General features: G+C 49.4%; 1 protein-coding gene across 1 annotated transcript in view; it reads right to left on the reverse strand.

The window, feature by feature from the left end:
* Positions 1–1,610: 1,610 nt before the first annotated feature.
* HHAT (hedgehog acyltransferase) overlaps positions 1,611–19,323 on the reverse strand; it is a 258,988-nt gene continuing 241,275 nt past the window's right edge. Inside the window, exon 12 of the mRNA XM_012781705.2 lies at positions 1,611–4,543. Within this exon, the coding sequence (XP_012637159.2) occupies positions 4,452–4,543 (92 nt within the window). The 3' untranslated portion in view covers positions 1,611–4,451. The remainder of the gene's footprint in view (positions 4,544–19,323) is intronic.

Here is a 19,323-nt window from a genome sequence, read left to right on the forward strand (position 1 = left end):
TGATCATGTCTTCATTTGAAAATGTCCATGTCCTTTACCCACTTTTTACTAGGATTATTTGGGATTTTTTTGTTGAATTCTGGATATTAGTCCCTTGCTGGATGCATTGTTTGCAAATATTTCCTCCCATTCTGCAGATTGTCTGTTCCTTCTGTTGATTATCTCTTTTGCTGTGTAGAAGCTTTTTAAAGTCCCATTTGTCTATTTTTGGTTTTGTTGCTTATGCTTTTGAGGTCTTAGTCATGAATTCTTTGCCTAGATAAATGTCCAGAAGAGTTTTTCTCAGGTTTTCTTCTAGTAATTTTTATAATGTCAGGTCTTACATTTAAGTCTTTAATTCATCTTTTTTTTTATTCATTTTTTTTTATTTTAGCGTATTATGGGGGTACAAGTGTTAAGGTTACATATATTGCCCATGCCCCCCTCCCCCCTCTAGTAAGAGCTTCAAGCGTGTCCATCCCCCAAATGTTGCACATCTTACTCGTTTGGTTGTATGTACCCATCTTGAGTTGATTTTTGTATACAGTGGGAGACAGGGATCCAGTTTCCTCCTTGTACATATGGCTATCCAATTTTCCCAGCACCATTTTTATTGACTAAGCAAGTGTCCTTTCCCCAGTGTATGTTTTTGTCAACTTTGTCAGAACTCAGTTGGCTGTAGGTACGTGGCCTTATTTCTGGGTTCTCTATTCTGTTTGGGAGTGGTCCTTTTTATTTTGAACAATTCGGACTAAAACTTGTATAAAACATATTAATGCTTCCTGCCTTTTAAAACACAGTATGAAGAACTAAATCTTTTCTGAAGGATTCAGTATCAACGTGAATGTTGATCTGTGCCTTATTTCACTGATGGTCTCAAAAACTATTAAAGGACTACTTGCCCCTAATCTAAATAATTCTAATCTAAATACACTGGCATGGTTTCAGTTCTGCTCTTATTTTAATAGGTATTGCTTCTTGCTCATGGCAAGACTCCACGATACTGCCAACCCGAGTTCCTATTTAATATCTCATGGGCTACATTTCAAACATAGCTCTCCTCTTTCTACCGGCACTATAACTTAATTTGGGGATGAGGAATCTGTGTTCTACAAGCCTCTGCTTCATCTCATAGGGTCACAGTATGGATATAGTATGTTTAATGATGTACTCCCTTCTTATTTTTAATTACATTGCAGAAAATCATCATTAAAATAAGGGCGATAGTGTTTAAAAATTCCAAATGGTAGATGTTAATTTCAAAAGTGTCACCCACTAAAGCGCTCGCTAAACATTATATTCATTAGGCTTCCTCAAGGTTGGAAAATAATCTCTTTGTCAATATGGTTTTTGTAGTTAGTCAAAAGGACTCGGAATACAGACCTAACTAATAAATACTACATTTTGGGTGCCAAATGGGGTTCAACTATTTTAAAAAGAGAGTTTTGTTTTTTTGTGTGTATTTTATAACAATTTCATGGAGGAAAGGCCTCAGAGAGGCTTTCTCAAAATGCACTGGGAAGGTCTGTACTGTCAAGACGCTTTGGCTTCTCATGTTGGCCACACGAAGGGAAGGAACGCTACTGTATAGATATATTCTGGCGCATCTGCTAAGAAACAAACTCATATGGTTAATTTCTTAATTTCATATGATTAATTCAGTTATATTAAGCAAAGGGAAGAGTCTCAATTTCTCTAAGGGGAACCCCCCCCAAATTACTATTCTCTCAATATATAGATCATTATACAATTATATGTATAATTGATAGATTTTTTTTCTCTAGGCCTATAGTCTTTAACAGAACAAAATGTTTTCTGTTGTCACTTCAAACAGATTCATCTGAAGAAATAATACTTTTAACTCTTCTCACGTGGTCCCAAGAATGAGTCAAAATGACTGAGGCTTAGATGTCCTTCAGATGCCTTGCTTGCCTCCTTGGTTGTCATCCCAGCCATTGTGCTTGTAGCTCTTGGTCTTGTGCACAGAGCCAGGTGGCGATCAGAGGATTCCAGGGCTGGAAGTGACCTTGGGGCCTTGTCTAGTCTTTTCCCAACACCGTGCCTGAAGTTGCTCAGGGCTGATGACATATCCAGTGTCCTCAGCTCAACTGATCTGTGTGCCCAGGCATCTCGTTTCGAGCAATTACAAGATTTTAGTTCAGATGCATGGAGAGAGAAGCATTATTTTCATATTACAGCTGAGGAGTAGTAAGAGGTAAAAAAGAAAAAACAAAACAAACAAACAAACAAAAAAACAATGGTCCTGGATAATCCACATGTTGGTTAATTAGACCATAAAAACAGAGGTAAACATAGTAATCATTTATTCATTCCTGAGAACCATTCTGAATCATGTAATAGTTTCAAAGAGGCTGGGCATGTTGGCTCATGTCTGTAATCCCAGCACTTTGGGAGGCCAAAACAGGAGGATCACTTGAGGCCAGGGGTTTGGGACCAGCCTGGGCAACAGCAAGACCCCATCTCTACAAAGAAATAAAAATCTAAGCGGGCATGGTAGCATGTATCTGTAGTCCCAGCTACTTGGGAGGCTGAGGCAGGAGGATCGCTTGAGCGCAGGAGTTTAAAGTTACAGTGAACTATGATGATGCTACTGTACTCTAGCCTGGGCAACAGAGTGAGACCCTGTTTCAAAAAATAAATATACAGTTTAAAAGAAATTCAGGATCATTACTTTCAAATATACCCACTGACTCTTTCAATATAATAAATGAGTACAACTGTTTTTATATAAATAGTGTCTTTGGAAAAGCTCAAAATCTTTTGTATTATTTATATATGTAGATATATTAGACACGCTTCCCTATGACCATTTTATACTCTTTTTTTTTTTTTTTTCTTGGCAAGCCCCTTCCTTCCAAGTAAACTTCATCCACACTCTCCCTGGCTGGCCACAAATCATGTCAGTCCATGAGGTTTTACTGCATTCATTTGGCCACTGACTCCTCCCCCAGTCTCATTCCCTCCTGAAAACTCACACCCTGCAATCGCCTGCACCACGTCCCTCCCTCCTTTATCAAACCAGTTCCTGAAGCTGCTGCTGTCCAGCTCTACCCAACCCCTCTGACCTTTTCAGCCAACAAGTAATGTGCCCACCTCAGATCATCGACATCTGGCCCCTGCAGCTCTCTTCCAAGCGGAGCAGCTAGGAAGGAAAAGAAACTCAACGAAAAGACTAGTCCTGCACTCCAGGAGTTTAAATCTCATGGAGCCAATAACCACAGCCCAGGCACAAGGGCCATACCATGTTATGAGACAGCAGTAGGTCCTTTTCACTCAACAGTTCATGTGCTTGAGATGTTACAAGTTCTCCCATAATTGGATACACAATGGATTTGAATTTTAAAGCTGTTTCACCCCCTACCGCAAAATCCCAAGCCAAACAGAAGTATTCTGAAGTATCTACCACTGGGGCCATTGGTAGGCTATCCAGTGTCTTTCTAGAGTGAATAATCAAGTCATATAAATGTATTCCGATTTTAAACAATTCCTCAAAAATATTCCAAAGAACTCTACCAAAATGTAAATTATGTACAGAAAAGCTGCATTTGAGTCCAAACAAACCAATATAGACCACTGAGCATAACCCACTGAATAGGATGACGACTTGGGACTTTACGTGGAGAGGGTAGACAGACAAGGCCCCAGGAAGCCATCCTTATCTTTGGGACTTGCCTGGTAGCACGTTTCTGTGGACACTCTATTCTGCGGCTTTTAAATTCAGATTCCTTATTGTGAAACAACTGTCAGGTAGAGGGACTACCATGTTCTCTGCAGATCTCAGGAACAAGCAGCCACGTGTAGATCACCCTCATGAAGTTCAAATCACAGGACTTCCTGGGTACACACTTCTTGGAATGCCACAGGGCTGCTTCCGACTTCTTTGCCTAGGTGATGAGAAACAGAGCAGAGACTTTGTCTCCTTCCTGCAGAGGAGCTGAAGTACGAAGCTCAGAGTCTAGTGCTGGTTCTAGAGACCACACTGCGGGACATGAAGGAGGGGGTCTCTTAAATGTCACCAAAATCGTTCTGAAATTCTGCCCAGTAGAGGACAGGCCTATCACTAATCACGATTTCTATGCCTCAATCAAGGAATGTCCATTATATTTCATTCCTGGTAAAGGAGAAAGAACCCGAAGTCCCAATGGGACTAGGTTCTAGACCAAAAGGCCGCCATGTTTAGCTGGGGAAGGCAGTCTACCGCCATGGACCCCAGCTTGCTCAACAGGAAAATGATGGGTTGGGGGTAGAAGATCGGTGAGGCTCCAAAGTTTAGATCATCTGGCTGTAAATTTTCTATGACAGCTCAAGCTTCCAGCCCTGGAGTGAAGTCACTTCAACAGAAGATGAGCAGGTCTTGATCTCTTCTTGGAGATTATCTTGGAGTGGCAGGTCAGGGTAAGGACCATTTGCCTTAGTGGCCAGCAGCGAGGGCTGGCCTGAGCCCCATGGCATCAGTCCGTGGCGTAAGTCTGGGCCCAGGCAATGCCCACGTGGGCGTAGCAGTACAGGAATCCCAGGACAGAGAGGGTCACCCATGGCCAGCCTGTAGCGGGAGGACAGAGATGGAAGAGCCATTAGAGAAATGTCAGGGACAGGACCTCCAACAGGAGCAAACTGCTCCCCTTTGGAGAAGGCAACCTGAGAAACAAAAAGGGCTTTGGTTTACATGGTAAGACACACGCTTCCTGGAAAATCTGCCATGACCTGAACCAGCAAGTCACGTCCTACGTTCCCATCCGGGTCAGCACACCGTGAGGGGTGCACTGTCGCAAAGGCAAGCCGTGCTTACAGACAGGGCAAACTTTTAACGAATACACATGTAGAGGACTAAAGCAATTAATAATCGAAACAGAAAAAAAAGTCCATGAGTCCTAGAATAAATCTCAAAATGCAGACTGAGCATTAAATTGCATTGAGTGCCATTTGTAAGCACACAGAAGAGGGAGACTAAATTCAATATTTGCTTTCAAAACGCAAAGCTTTTAGCGATTCCTTCCACAAATACTTGTCTTAGAATATCTGATGTTCTTTTCCTTGTCCTCCTTTTTTTAAATTAACAGCCCTTTCTACTGAGCATTTGTTACTTAACGATGTTCACATCTTCAACGTGTTTAAACATTTATTGGGGGCTTTGGAGAGCCAGATATGCTGGGGAGGATGCCAGATGTCAAAGTAGAAAGACCTGGTCTTGTGGCAGAGGTGCTCCCACTCCAGCTAGGAAAACACAAACACACCCTGGTCGGATTCATGATACACGTAGTAAATGCCAGGCAACAGAGTGTCCGGAGCACGTTGAAACCGAGCCACGTGGGCTAAGCAAGAGTGTGTCCGACAGAAAGGGACAGGGACAAGCTACCAGTGAGACCACCTGTAATGTGAACATCACGGGCCACCCAAGGAGCAGAGGTCATGTGATACGGCTGCTGCATAGGGAAGGGGCAGACGGGCAGGGGTAGGAAGGAGACTGCGGGCAGTCCCTGAGGGTTGTAACTCTGGCAGGCTCTCTTCTTGCTGTGTGGACCACTGGCTGCCATGATTACTAATCCTTTGCACTCGCTTGCTTTTTTTCTTGATTCCTTTATTCTACTCGTGCTTTAATTTTTTAAATACCCCAGATTTTACAAAGCGTGGCAGTAGAATACAAAACTGGAGTTTCTTTTCATATAAACTTATTTGGATTTTTTTAATAAATTTTTTTCAAATTATTAATACATTCAAAGAGTAATTGCACTCAACATCCCAGTGCAAAAGGTTAATATGGCATAGCTATAATAAATTACTGTGGCATAGTGGTTAAGTGTGTAGGCTTTAAGTGGGCTGAGGCTCGAGTTCAAATCCCAGCTCTGCGACTTGCCAGCTGGGTAACCTTAAAGCACGTTAACAAAGTTTAATGCAGGACTCGGGATGGAGCAACTTACTTCATGGTGTCCTTACAAGGACGGAGTGAAAAGATGTAGCAACTTGCATACAGCAGGCACTACAGAAAAATAACAACAATAGTGGAGACAGGGCCCAGAGATCTTTCTCCACCGCAATGAGCGAGACCACAGGAAAGTCGAGCCCTGGTCTTCCTGGCTGCTTAGCCTGGCTTGCCACAAGCACTCGCTCAGGCCCTGCAGCCTACAGAGGTGAGCCCAGCAGGGGACTCTGGCAGTCTAGCTGCAGGACCAGGCCATGCCCCACCTCCACCTCCTGTCTGCTCCTTGGTCAGTATGTTTGTTACCTGTGGCTGCCACGACAAGTTACCAAACTTAGCAGTTTAGAACAGCAGCAATGTGTTCTGACAGTTCTGGGGGCCAGGCATCCAAAATCAAGGTGTCAGCAAGGTCACCCTCCCTCCGAAGGCTCTAGGCACGAGTCCTTCCTTGCCCCTTCCAGCTCCTGGCATCCCTTGGCTTGTGGCAGCATCACTCCAACCGCTGCCTCCATTTTCGTGGTGCCTCCTTCCTTGCGTTTCTCTGTGTCCTCTCTACTTCTTCTTCTTAAGGACACCAGCTACTGGATTTAGAGCCCGTCCTAAGTCCAGGATGATTTCCTCTCAAGATCCTTAATATCCTTACATCTGCAGAGACTTCCAAATTAAGTCACATTCTTTTTTTTTTTTGAGACAGAGTCTCACTTTGTCGCCCAGGCCAGAGTGAGTGCCGTGGCGTCAGCCTAGCTCACAGCAACCTCAGACTCCTGGGCTCAAGTGATCCTCCTGCCTCAGCCTCCCAACTAGCTGGGACTACAGGCATGTGCCACCATGCCCGGCTGATTTTTTTTGTACATATATGTTTAGTTGGTCCATTAATTTCTTTCTATTTTCAGTAGAGACGGGGTCTTGCTCAGGCTGGTTTCGAACTCCCGATCTTGAGCAATCCGCCCACCTCGGCCTCCCAGAGTGCTAGGATTTAAGTCACATTCTGAGGTTCCAGGTACACATGGGGATTTTGGAGGGGATACTATTCACAGCCCAGGACAGCCAGGTCCTTTCCGGGAGCTTCTAGATGGACCCATCCTGCCTGGAGGCCCTCGGACCTCTCACTGCCCTGGCTCAGACACAGATGCCGGGGGACTGGTCAACACCTGCCCCTCAGTGGGCTCAGGGAGCAGGATGAGGGGAGTGGGCTTCGGGCACAGGAAGCCTCCTGGACTTCAGCTGTGTTTGGGGCGAGGTATCGGGGTGTTTGGTAAACACAGGGCCCAGAGGCTGCCTGCAGAGATGGGGGCGTTTCATCTACACAAAGCCGGGCCTGGGGCAACGCACAGCTGTGCTTGGCACCACGGCTATCTAAGGACATCCTTTGAAAGCTGCTGCCCAGCAACAGACCTGTAAGGAGAAATGTCCCCAGTACTGCCCAGAGGTAAGGCTTACATACATGTTTAGGGTGGGCCACAGCTAGGCCCTGAAAATTTTCCTTCATTGTACTGTATACGCCACTCAGAGAGGCAGCTAGACAGAAGTTAGGAGACTCATAATCCTGATTGTCCCATGAGAACCTACCAGGGCCTCAGTTTCCCCATTATAATAGGAGCCCGGAATTTTTTTAATGAGCATGTGAGCAGAAAGATCACAGGTTTGGTAGTGTTTTCAAAGAGTGTTTCAGAAATGCAAAAGATTAATGTAGGATTACCTGAGAATTCTATTACATATACACAGCTCCCTGGACTTTTTAAATACACACATGTTCCTACAGACAGTAGTCCCAGAGTTTACCAGGTGGCCGCCAAGGACCCCTTTTATCCTTTCCCAACCTCAGGAGTAAGATTCTTGATGGCAAGGAACAGATTCTACGAGCCACCTCTCGGCACTACTCAAGCAACATTCGTGAGCACTTGCTACATGCCTGGCCCTGCCACACGTGCTGGTGGCCTGTAGGCACAAGGTCTTTGACAGTGGCAGCTACTAAGCAAGCACTAGTGTGGCCCCAGGGGGTGACAGTGGGCTTGGGGTAGAGCCTCCTCTTTATCAGGGCTCACATGAGGACAGAATGGTAAAAGTGGAGCAAATGGGATGGGCTGTCATTCTGGAAACATCATGGGGACTGCTATGGTACACAGTCATGTGGACTCAACTCGTCATTAACAACAACAAAAAGACGGTGCCAAAAAGGGTCCTGTCCTGACAAATGAACTCTGACCGCCCCCCTGGAGTCCTCTCTTCCCCCAGCCTCCCCCAACTTGGTCTCCTCCTTCCGGGCTCTTCCTTCTCACCCAGCTTCCCAATCCCCACTCCTTTCATGGGTCCCCATCCGGCACCCCCAATACACACAACACACACACACAGTCTCTCTCCCTCTCTCTCGCTCACTCTGCCTGTCTCTGTCGACGTGGCTCATACAGCCTAAGTGGTCCAAGGAAAAGATCCTTCTTCTTAAGAGGGCACTTCGGGGGTGAAGTCCCTTACATACTCTGCACGTCCAAGGCTCAGTGCCCAGAGTCCCCGATACGTGTGACTTCCTGCTAGACTTGTCATACCTGGACCTAACAAGACCTAAACCGGTGATCCGTGTTTAACAGATCACAGGTAGGGAGCAACAAAGATATCATGAACAGGTTGCTGGCAAGTCAGACAACAGTTGCAGAAGATTGGGTAATAGAGTTAATAGGACACTATTTGACAGAGCTAAATGCAGAGAAGTAGGATGTGTAGCATAATAGATTCAATTAAGAGGACCAACGTAGGTGGCACAGTAGGTGGAGTTAATAGGATGTAGGTGATTGTATGACGACATTGTTAATAGGATATCGGTGAGTTGTATGACAACTGCAGCTAATGAGAAACAGGTAGCACACAGAGGGAGATGGCTGGAGTGGAGTGGAAGTGAGCACTGTCATTTTTACTTGAGGTTATCATAGCCGGGCAACTCTCGGAGCAATTACATCAGTCTGAAAGACGGCCAGAGACCAGGATGCTGAAGGAAAAGACTATCATCACATGGGGCCATGAAAAGTCAAAGGATATATTTTTCTGGAAAGTGAAGGAATAAGAGGAGGTTTAATAAAAAACTTTGTTTAAAAGGTAATGTCGTAAAATGGTGCAGCCATCGTAGAAAACAGTATGGAGCATCCTCCAAAAATTAAACATGGAATTAATGGAATTAGTTAATGGAAACATGGAATTTTACATACCTACCCAGAACAACTGAAAGCAAGAACTAGAAGATTTGTACACATGTGTTCGAAGTATTCACAATAGTCACAATGTGTAAGCAACACCAGTGTCCGTGACAGATAAAAGTTAGATACATCCAATAGAGTATTATGCAGCCTTAAAAAAGAAATTCTAACACATGCTACAACATAGGTGAACCCTGAAGACATCATATTAAAATGAAATAAGCCAGACACAAATGAATATTATATGGTTCTACATATATGAAATATCTAGAGTAATCAAATCCATAAAGACAGAAAATAGAACGGTGGTTGCCAGGGGGCGGAAGGAGGGGGAAATGGGAAGTCAGTGTTTAATGGGTATAAAGTTCCAGTTTTGGACAATGAAAAAAGTTCCAGAGATGAATGGTGGTGATGATTGTGTAACAATGTGAATGTACTTAATGCCACCTAAAAACGGTCAAAATGGTAAATTTTATGTTATATATAATTTACCAACAAAACAAAAGAACGCTGAGTGAAAGAAGCCCCTGGCAAAATAATACATATTGCATTATTTCATTTATATGAACTGCAAACGAATTTATAGTTACAAAAAGCCTACAGTGGTTGTGGGGGGCAGGGCTGGGGCTGCAGAAGGGTGAAGGGCACAAGGCATCTTTTGGGATGATGAAGATGTTTTGCATCTTGACTGCAGGAACGGTTTCAAGGATATATACAACTGGCTAAATTCATCCAATTATATACCTTGAATAAATGCATTTGATTGTGTATTCATTTAATTTCTCAAAGTTGGCATTAAAAAATTTTTAGGGTAACAGTGGGACATCAGCCAATGACAGACTTGCAGCTCTGCGCTACAGTGTCCTGGGCTACGTATGCCCCAAGGTGGCAGGAAAATAGAATTCATTTTTTAAATGATGATGGATCTTCAGTACTTCATCTTCCTAAGGGCAGGGGGTCTTGCCGTGAACACATAAGTCCCCCTGGCCATGCCATCTTCCACTGAGGCCTCTGAGCAGAAGGATGACCAGCGCGGCTCTTTTTAAACCATGCAGATATGTTCAGCAGTAGCAAGGCTGCTGCAGCTGAATCAGCACAAATCCCCATCCCAAGGAAGAAATCAATCCTTCCTAATGGGAGAGAAGTTAATTGAGCTGCTGAATCGTGCATGAGCTATCAATTACCCCATCGAAGGCCCACGTGGCTGTCAGCCTGAGCAGCACCCCCAAGGCTGTGGCCGCCATCTTGTCTCCAGCAACAGGGCTCTGTCAAAGGCCACGTCCTACTGCTAACCCTTTTTAGGAGACAATGGTTGATGACCAGCACGTGAATAAATCGGCAGGGACACCTTCTTTCTGCCCTACCTCTCAGCCATCCAGCACCGCGGTCTCTGTCCGCACGTGAGTATTCACAGAGAGTATGCCACCTACTCCATGGTCTGCAAGGAATACACAATCTCGGTTAATCCTCAACACTGAGAGCATTACCATTTTCATTTTAAGGGGGAGAAATTGAGTTATGAGATACATAACTTGTCATAGAACAGCAGATTCCTGAACTGCAGTTCAAACCCAATACCAGTCATCTTGCTTAAAGCCACCGTTGCCTCAAAAAGGCCCAAAGTTCACACCCCAAACCTAAGGCACCAGGTTGAATCCCATTGGCAGAAAAGCCTGAAGAATGTCAGTCCGTCCCTTAGGTTTTTAATCTACCATTACCTACTACTCATCTACCATTAACACTGCCTTAGCTTCCTCCCTCTTTTCGCCCAGGCAAGTTTTCTAGCCAGAGGCTCCGGCACCTCTTTGCCTGCTGTCCCTCCAACTGGCGCACTGCTCAGTTGTCACCCTGCTGGTTCACACAGTTCCCCTGAGGGTTGAAGAACACCACGACCCTCCCAGCGTGGCCCTGGAGTCCCTATAGATGGACTTGTAGACTCACTTTCTGGTCCTATGGAGCAATGTCACCCAGGGACTCAAAGCCATTTTAAGTAAGACAGGAGAAAGAAGAGCTCCCTTTACTCGTGAGTGCCACCGGGCTACAAAGCAAACAAAGTTCACTGCCTGAGATAAAAACTCTCCCTGGTTGAAGCCTAAGTCTGCACATGTGAAGGATGTTCCTGTTGACTATTAAATGTCACCAACAGAACCACCCATGTCCCTGGGGGGGATGCATGTGCCTAAGTAACAACCCACATAGTCATCCTGGTGAACACCAGCATGAAGCTGATGGCTGTCGACCCCCACAGAGGGAGTGCTGATGGGTGGGCCAAGAGAAGGGCAACGGTGGTTCTAGGAGACGCTGCAGAAGAGGGACTCGTGGGACTTGGCGACTGATGGATCTGGGACTATGTTCTCTCTCACTGATCCTGAGAACAGATTCAGACTGCAGCTCCAGGGCTGATGTTCGGGGCTGATGCCCATCAAAGAGGCCATAGGCAATGTCACAAGGCTGGTCTGCCACCCTACTAGTGAGTAAGAGCCACAGTCCCAGTCTGTCCCCCACGACTTGTCTTCTGATACAACCACAAGAGGGGTAACAGCTGGTCTTTCAGAGGCCTCCAGGACCTGCTCCTGCACTTGGCCACCATCCCTGTGGATCTGCGTCTGCACCCTACCACTTGTTAGCTATTGTGACCATCACCCCCCACCCCCATCCTATGCATACACTGTTCTGCTTCGGTGGCATTTTCTACTTTGAGGTCACTAGAGGACGAGAGTTTCTTTCCTTATGGAGCTAGCTCATGCACCAGGCCCCTGGGTCCTGGGGTGCTGGCTCAGGACCTGACCACTGACCCCCATCTTGGTGCCCTCTGTACCCCCCCCCCCAGCAGCTTCACTGCCATCGTTTCATTAACTATTCAGAGCGCCTCTATGCACCGCTGCCTTCATTCAAAGAGCTGGCTCCTGACAGCACTTTAGATTTAACCATGCTCAGATCCGATGGCGGGGAATGATTCGGTGCCTTGGTAACTTTATTTAAATCTTATTTACTCCAGGAGTTGCAGTCTGGAGCTACCGTGAAGCCATTCATCAAATGGTCCTGAGCCTGCAGACCTTCCTCCAGAGCTAAATTTAGAGTTTTAATCTCAATAAAGCTACAGGGCAGGAGCCTTTTCCCGTCAGAGGGCGGCTACACCTTATCGGAGGGTACACAGCGAGAGCAAAGCCACCCAGGCTAAGCCTGCAGACGGCTGGGGCTAGTTCCAACACAGGCGGATACGGACAGACGTTCTGAACAACAGTCTCTTGCCACTTTACGGTTCGAATGATAACTTCTTACCTTCACATAGTCTGCAAACCTGGGACCTAAAGTCAAGTTTTCAGGCCTCCAGTGTTTTTCACAAAATGCTCACCTGTCTCTTTCACATCCTCTCATGACAAAGGACTAGATGGTTCTGTTCTGTTCAAAATGGAAGCAGGAAATCCTAGGACAGTGAGTCTGCGTAGGAATCACCTGGAGGACATGTCGAAACAGAGTGCAGGGCCACACCACCCTCTTGTTTCTGATGCAGGAGGTCCGGGGTAGGCCTGAGAATCCATGTTTCTAGCAAGTTCCCAGGTGATACGGATGCTGCTGCTCTGGGAACCCCACTTTGGGAACTGCTGTTCCAGGGGAACCCCGCAGAAAGCTCAGGGCAGGGCTTTCTACCAACAGAGCTGAACAGATTCACAAATAGATTGGGCTCTGTGGTGCATGGAGCGGAGGAGACAGACATTTACCTAGCGTCACAGGTACGTGGCTGGGCACCTTCCCCATTCTCACAGCCACCCTATCCATTTCATAGACGTGCAAACTAAGGCTCAGGGAAGTACAGTAACTTTATCAAGGCCTAAAAGCTAACTGGTCACCAAAGCGCACTTAGAACCCAGGGCTGCGTGACTGCAAAGCGCACTCGGCTGCCCAAGCTCAGGAAGCGGTGACTTGCTCAGGCCACGTGGCAAAAAGCCTCAAACCAAGGCGCCCCACCCCCTAGCCAGGTCTCCCACCAAATCCTCAGCCTCCAAATCTCATTCCACCCCCTTATTCCGGGGACCCAAAGGAACAAGGGGTGGGGGGGAGCAGCTGGTTGGAATTTTCAGACCTCGGCCACCACTAAATCACTCGGTCACCCCGTCTCCTGGAGCCCCCATTTCTCCATCTTAGCAGCGGGGACAGCGGGGGCGCCGATGAGCACGCTATGCATATAGCCTTTGTCTCGGGCAGCGCCCGATTTAGACCGCGGGCATCGAAGGGCAAGCTCCCAGTGCCGGGACGACCCTTCACCAGAACTGTCAAAGCGGGAATGATGTGGCCCCTGCCGTGGGCCGAGCCTCCACAGAGGACGTGGCAGGAGCGGCTGGGACCACCCTCAGGGGGCGTCCTGCCGACCAAGCAAGTGCCGCTTGCAAGGCGCCACGTGCACGTTCCAGCGGCGCCGGCAGCGCTGTTTAATAAATCACGTTGTTCACACTCAATTTCACATCCTGATGAAGCCAACCCCCGCCGCATTTTTCATCCTTCCAGACTCCCGACAGGAGCCCGCAGGCGGGCGCTCGCTGGAGCACTCAGCGCCATAAAGGAAAATCATTCCACGTGAAATTGAGGGCGCGGGAAGAACAAGCCAGAGCCATTTTTTCTTATCCCGACAGCACAAGCAGAAGGCGGTGCCGAGAACACACACATCTTCTCTCTCCAGGGCCGGCCAACGGGGGAGGGGGACCCGCTTCCCAGACAGACTGTTCCTGCGGGGGGCGCCTCAGCTCCACGTCCGGCCGCTGGGGCCGGGGCTGCAGCCGGAACACGATGCTTCCCGGCTGTTTCTCTTCCTTAACCCGTGCTGTTAATCCAGCCCGATTAGGACCCTCGTTCATTGTTAATTCATGACCACGCTGCACACACAGCGACGCCGCCTAGCAAACGAGCGCGTGCAAGCTGCTTTCCCGAAACAAAGGGACGGCACACTGTGAATCGGGCCCCTGCCGGGGACAGCTCTGACAACCGCCCGCCCACAGCCGTCTTGATGAAGCGCCTACTGTGTGCTTAGCGTGCGGTCAGGCGGCCTCCATGCTTGTCACAGGCGCCGTCTGCATCTTCGTGAGAATGTGTCACTGAAGGCCGAGAGCACACTCTGGGGCCACGGCGCTCCTGACCTGCACCTTCGGTTCCGTTCCACGGCTCTGTGACCCAACCGTGCAGAGGACAGGAGGCTCAGGGAGGACACAGGTGACAGAGACAGGAGCCACAAACACTGGGCAGGCTGGGATGATGGGCAGACACCAATGAATGGAAACTGAACAGATCAAAACAGCTGAGCTCAGCAGGGTTTGTCTTCTCATCCAACTACACGAGTATGGAACGGCAGAGGTCCGGGCACCTGTTACAGAGGAGTGGTGGATGGATCTGGCGATGTTCACATCCCTGCAAACACAAAGACTCTGCAGAGGAGAAAATCATTGCTGCAAATACCTAAAAGTCTGCCCCATGGGAGAGGGAGGCGAAGATGTCTGAGCACCTTCAGGGGCAGGGCTGGGAGGAGGCACCAGGGAGCAAAAGGACACTTGGGTAGCCAATGCCCTCAGACACTGAAGCAGGACTGAGCTTCCCACTGGGGAGCCGGGCATGCAGGGATGGGCTGGCACATGGGCTGCGAAACCGCGGAGGAGATTCTGCCCCTGGATGGGAGGTAGGGCCATGTCACTGGGACCAGGGCGTGCATGGTACAACAACTCAATGGATAAACAAAGCTGAGACTAAAACACAGACATGGGTTGCAACTTTGGAGTACTCATTTATAAGACTTCTAAATCTCTATTTTAGGTAATTAAGAGTTGTGGCAAAAGCCCTGAACAAAGCAGCCACACCTGCAGCATGTATACCTGGCCTCCATTTGCCAAGCTTGTGGGCTGTGGAGTCAATTACCGGAAGTGACCGTGGCGTGGGCATCGCCTATACTTGTGGGTGTGCTTGGCCCTGAACCCCTGGACTTAGCAAAGGCCAGCAGGGCAGGAACGCCCTCCACGCAGCTCCCTTCTTGCCACCGCCAAATGGAAATGTCACAAAGAGCTGGAAAGGGAGCGAGGCCTGAACTACGTGAACATCTGAAAAGGTGATGTCAGCAAATGCGTCTGACGTGTTCTTCTCCGAAAGCAGCTGTCAGATTAAAGGGCTCCGAATTACTTGGATTTCTGAGCAGAGAACACAACAGTAAAGCCAAGCTCCCAGTGGCGGCGGCAGCTGCTCTTCCCGGAGCTGCGCGCGGCGGCAGCGGGCTCGGGACGAGGAAGACAATGTTCCTGCCTGTCAAAGATGGCTTTGTTCTCACCTCGCTGCTCCCACTTACTGTGTCTGCGGAAGTTTATTTCGCTCGTCAACTTGCTGAGGAATGGGGCCAGTCTGAAAGCCGGAGGTATTTCTGCAGCAAGAGCTTTTCTGTGCGCCATCTCCAAGCGGCTGCTGCTTCTCGAACCCCAGGAGCAGGGCTGGGCTGTCCAGAGCCACCCCACTCCCTCCCCTGCTCCTCCTGCCTGGCCAAAGGCAGGCTGGCTGTGCCCGTGGTGCAGCTGGTGCTCTTGACGGAGACTGAGCCCATAGGTTCGGTCTTACTGGTGCTGATTTTAACACCCCCCACCCCCCGAGCTACCTTTTGCCTTCCTCAAAAGGAACTTGACAGACAAAAAGCACAGAACAGTCCTCAGATTAGTTCAGAAAACTGTGGCTCCAACACTTACAAATGATCTTTGGAAAAGGCATCTTGCAGTTTAGGAGGCTGAGGCAGGAGGATCGCTTGTGGCCAGGAGTTTGGCCTCAGATCATCAGCAACCTATGATCTGATTGTGCCGGTGCACTCCAGCCTGGGCGACGGAGCGAGCCCTTGCCTCTAACGACAAAGAAAGGCATCTCGTCTCCTAGGTCCCGGTGTAAGGAGTAGGTAAGTAGGGTTAAGAGAAGTGTCCAAGCTCAGGGAATGCCATAGTGGTGGCACTGTCCACATCTCCCCGTCCAGCCAGCCGGCTAGAGAGGAAGGAGCTTGCTCATCCTGCAGAAGCACAAAGCATCTAGGTCAGCGGTCCTAAAACTTTTTAAAGGGGGCCAGTTTGCTGTCCCTCAGACCGTTGGAGTGCGTGCACTGTGGGCCCGGGATGAGTCGGCTGCTAAGCAGGACAGGCAGCAGCGGCAAAAACACCCCGAGGGCCGGATCAACGTCCTTGGCGGGCGGCATGTGGCCCGCGGGCCGTAGTTTGAGGACGCCAGTCTAGGCATGGGGAGGAGGCAGCACCAGGATGGAGCAACTGGGAGCCAGGGAACCCCTGTCCGCTAAAGCAGCGTCGGAGCTGCCCAGGGATGGAGCCAGGGCTCTTACGTCACCGTCCAGGGCAGGGAAAAGGAGCACAGAAGACCCCGCACACCCCAGAGACAAAGGGCTCTGCTGACGGTGGGCAGAGAGGACACAGAGCCGCCTCCCCCCGCAGCTGCTCCTCCCCGAGTGACCCACTTCCCCCGCAGGAGCGCAAGGCCAGGGAGCCACATGGGAGCACGGGACAAGCACGGCGGCCTGGACAGTAGCCAAGGCCACTGCTGCTGTCATCTCAGGCCACGTGGGAACAAGGGGGCTCGTGAGGGGCATGTGTGCTCAACCCGAGAGTAAGAGAAAGCCCACGGAGACGACTGCAAACTCCGCAGAGGCCAACCGATTCCAGGCACCATGATTTTTACAAGGGACACTGTCACACCGAAGCCACTTCCCGGAGGTCCAGAAGGCCTCCACCATGTGGGCAACAAAGATAAATCAAAAGTCTAGTGCAGAAAAAGGCCATGAGGTCATGTGGAAGGGGGACTGGACCTTACTTCTGTCACTGCAGGAGACAGACCTGGGGCTGACAGCTGCCCAAAGGACCCTACAGCATCTAGAGCCCCCAGTAGCAAGGGGCACCATGGGCTCCACCACGCAGCGATCGGGGGTTTAGGCAGCTCTGTTAGGAAGGGGGCCATTGCAGACGTCTGCCTCGGAGGAGAGGCGGGGCCAGATGATCTCGCCAAGGTCCCTTCCAAGAGGTCACAGTCCTAGAAAACATAGGTCCTCAAATCATCCTCCCCTCGCCCAGGAAGGTACAAAACCAAGACCACTCTGTCGGAAGCAGGGAGGGGGGCTCCTGCCTGTCGTGGGAACAGAAGGCAGTGTTCTAGAGAGCTGTGGAAACATCGGAGGAAATGGCGCATTTTCCCTGATGTGCTCATGAGGACGTTCACCTGACGTCCACAGTGACTCAGACACTTTTTTTGACTCCAGTTACGCAGAAAGACATTCTGTGCCCTCACAACCCCAGGCAGAAGGAACACTGTGCTGTCCTGGGGCTAACAGCTTGCAGATGGCCCCACACCCCAGGAGGGTCCCAAGTCTGACCTTGCAGGAGCCTTTGCAAGCTGAGAAATGCCCACAGGGAAGCGTTTCCTCTTCACCTGCTCAGAATCTGCAACCATGGGTCTACAAAGGGGCAGAGGAGCAGCAGATCAAAGGCAGCCGGGGCCGCAGGGGTGTCAGAATGAGGCATTAGCACCGTCCCTGCCCCCTCCCCGCTTCCTGCTCCGGCAGCCCAGGGCAGGAGGCAGGGTCCTTTGGGAAGCCCGTCCTGCTGTTTATTCTCTTCCCGGTAGTCCTTACACGAGCTAACTGTGGCCTCCAGGGAAGCAGTCTCAGCTGCCGCAGTTTCTGGCGGGTTATGCCTGTGACCTCAGAGCACAGTATTGACGCGATGGACTCCTTGTAGAGCTTCCAGATGCTTCTTCAAGTTATGGGTCAACTCGGGGCGTGGAACCAGCCTTCAGTTGCTTTCTCTGATGCTTCCACAGTGACGGGGCAAGTGTCACCCCCGAGCTGGCTCCGTGGCCAGGACCTGCGCTTCTCACCCTCTGACGGGCTGCATCTCCCCAGTTCTTCCTGTGTCCCAGCAACTGGAGTTCGGGGTGGCGACCAAGAAAGGCATTTGACAGTCCCCTCCTCCACTCCCCGGCCCATCTCTGATGGCGCCCTCGGTGGAGCTCTGGCCTGGGCTCTTGGCACCTTCCCTTCCTAGGGGCGGCCGGGTTCGTTCCATGGGGAAGATCTGGCTCTGTTCCTGCTGTTTGGCTGGGGAGGATCTGATCTAAGATAAACTAGACATCATGTGACACTCACCAATACTTGTTCAAATCCTGCGATATACAGGGCGCTGGGCTAAGCGCTGGGGACACCAGATTAAAAGGCTGCCTTGCAGTCAGAGAGAAGAGAATCTGATGTAAAAAGATAAATCTGACCCCAGGGTGTTTCCCTGATGCGAATGAACGAATGAGCGAACATTTGGCAATATAAAGCATTTTCTGGGCAGTGAGCACTGCAGCCGGGGCTGCACCACGTGGGATGGAGGGGCCTGGCCTGTGCGATGGGAGGGCTGCAGTCTGGAGGAGGAGGGAGGCAGGAACAGGCATTGGTCGTGGGGAGGACACTGGAGCAGACAGGGCTAAGGAAAAGGGGACGGCCTTTGATTCTGACGGTCACCACTGCATGAGCGGCAAGGGCCACCTCACCCCAGTGGCTGTGCCCTCCAGCAAGACTCAGAAAGGATTTTCCTCCCAAAATTTTAATCTGTTTTTTGACCAGATAATGCACAAGAGAAAATTCAAAATGTACCAAAGGGTAAGAAGTAGCTCTCGACTCCCGTGTCCAACCCATCAATTCCTCTCCCCACGGGCAATGCCTGCTCCCAGCTCCTTGTTTTTCCTCCCACAGATTTACTATGCACAGGGAAACATACAATTTTTTTTTATTTCAGCATATTATGGGGGTACAAATGTTAAGGTTACGTATATTGCCCATCATACACGTTTTTTAAATGGCATTTAAGGCTGGGTGTGGCGGCTCACGCCTGTAATCCTAGCACTCTGGGAGGCCGAGGTGGGAGGATCGCTTGAGCTCAGGCATTTAAGACCAGCCTGAACAAGAGAGAGACCTGGTCTGTATTAGAAATAGAAAAATTAGCCAGGTGTAGTGGCTGTAGTCTCAGCTATTCAGGAGGCTGAGGCAGTAGGATCGCTTGAGCCCAGGAGTTTGAGGTTGCTGTGAGCTAGGCTGACGCCACGGCACTCTAGCCCAGGCAACAGAGCCAGACTCTGTCTCGAAAAAAAAGAAAAATGTATTTAACTTTTCATTTTGAAATATATATTGTTTTTGAGCACAAATGCTACACACACTGTTCATTCCTTATT

This window comes from Microcebus murinus, chromosome 23 (genome assembly GCF_040939455.1).
Source record: "Microcebus murinus isolate Inina chromosome 23, M.murinus_Inina_mat1.0, whole genome shotgun sequence".
In the NCBI taxonomy this organism is placed as follows: domain Eukaryota; kingdom Metazoa; phylum Chordata; class Mammalia; order Primates; family Cheirogaleidae; genus Microcebus; species Microcebus murinus.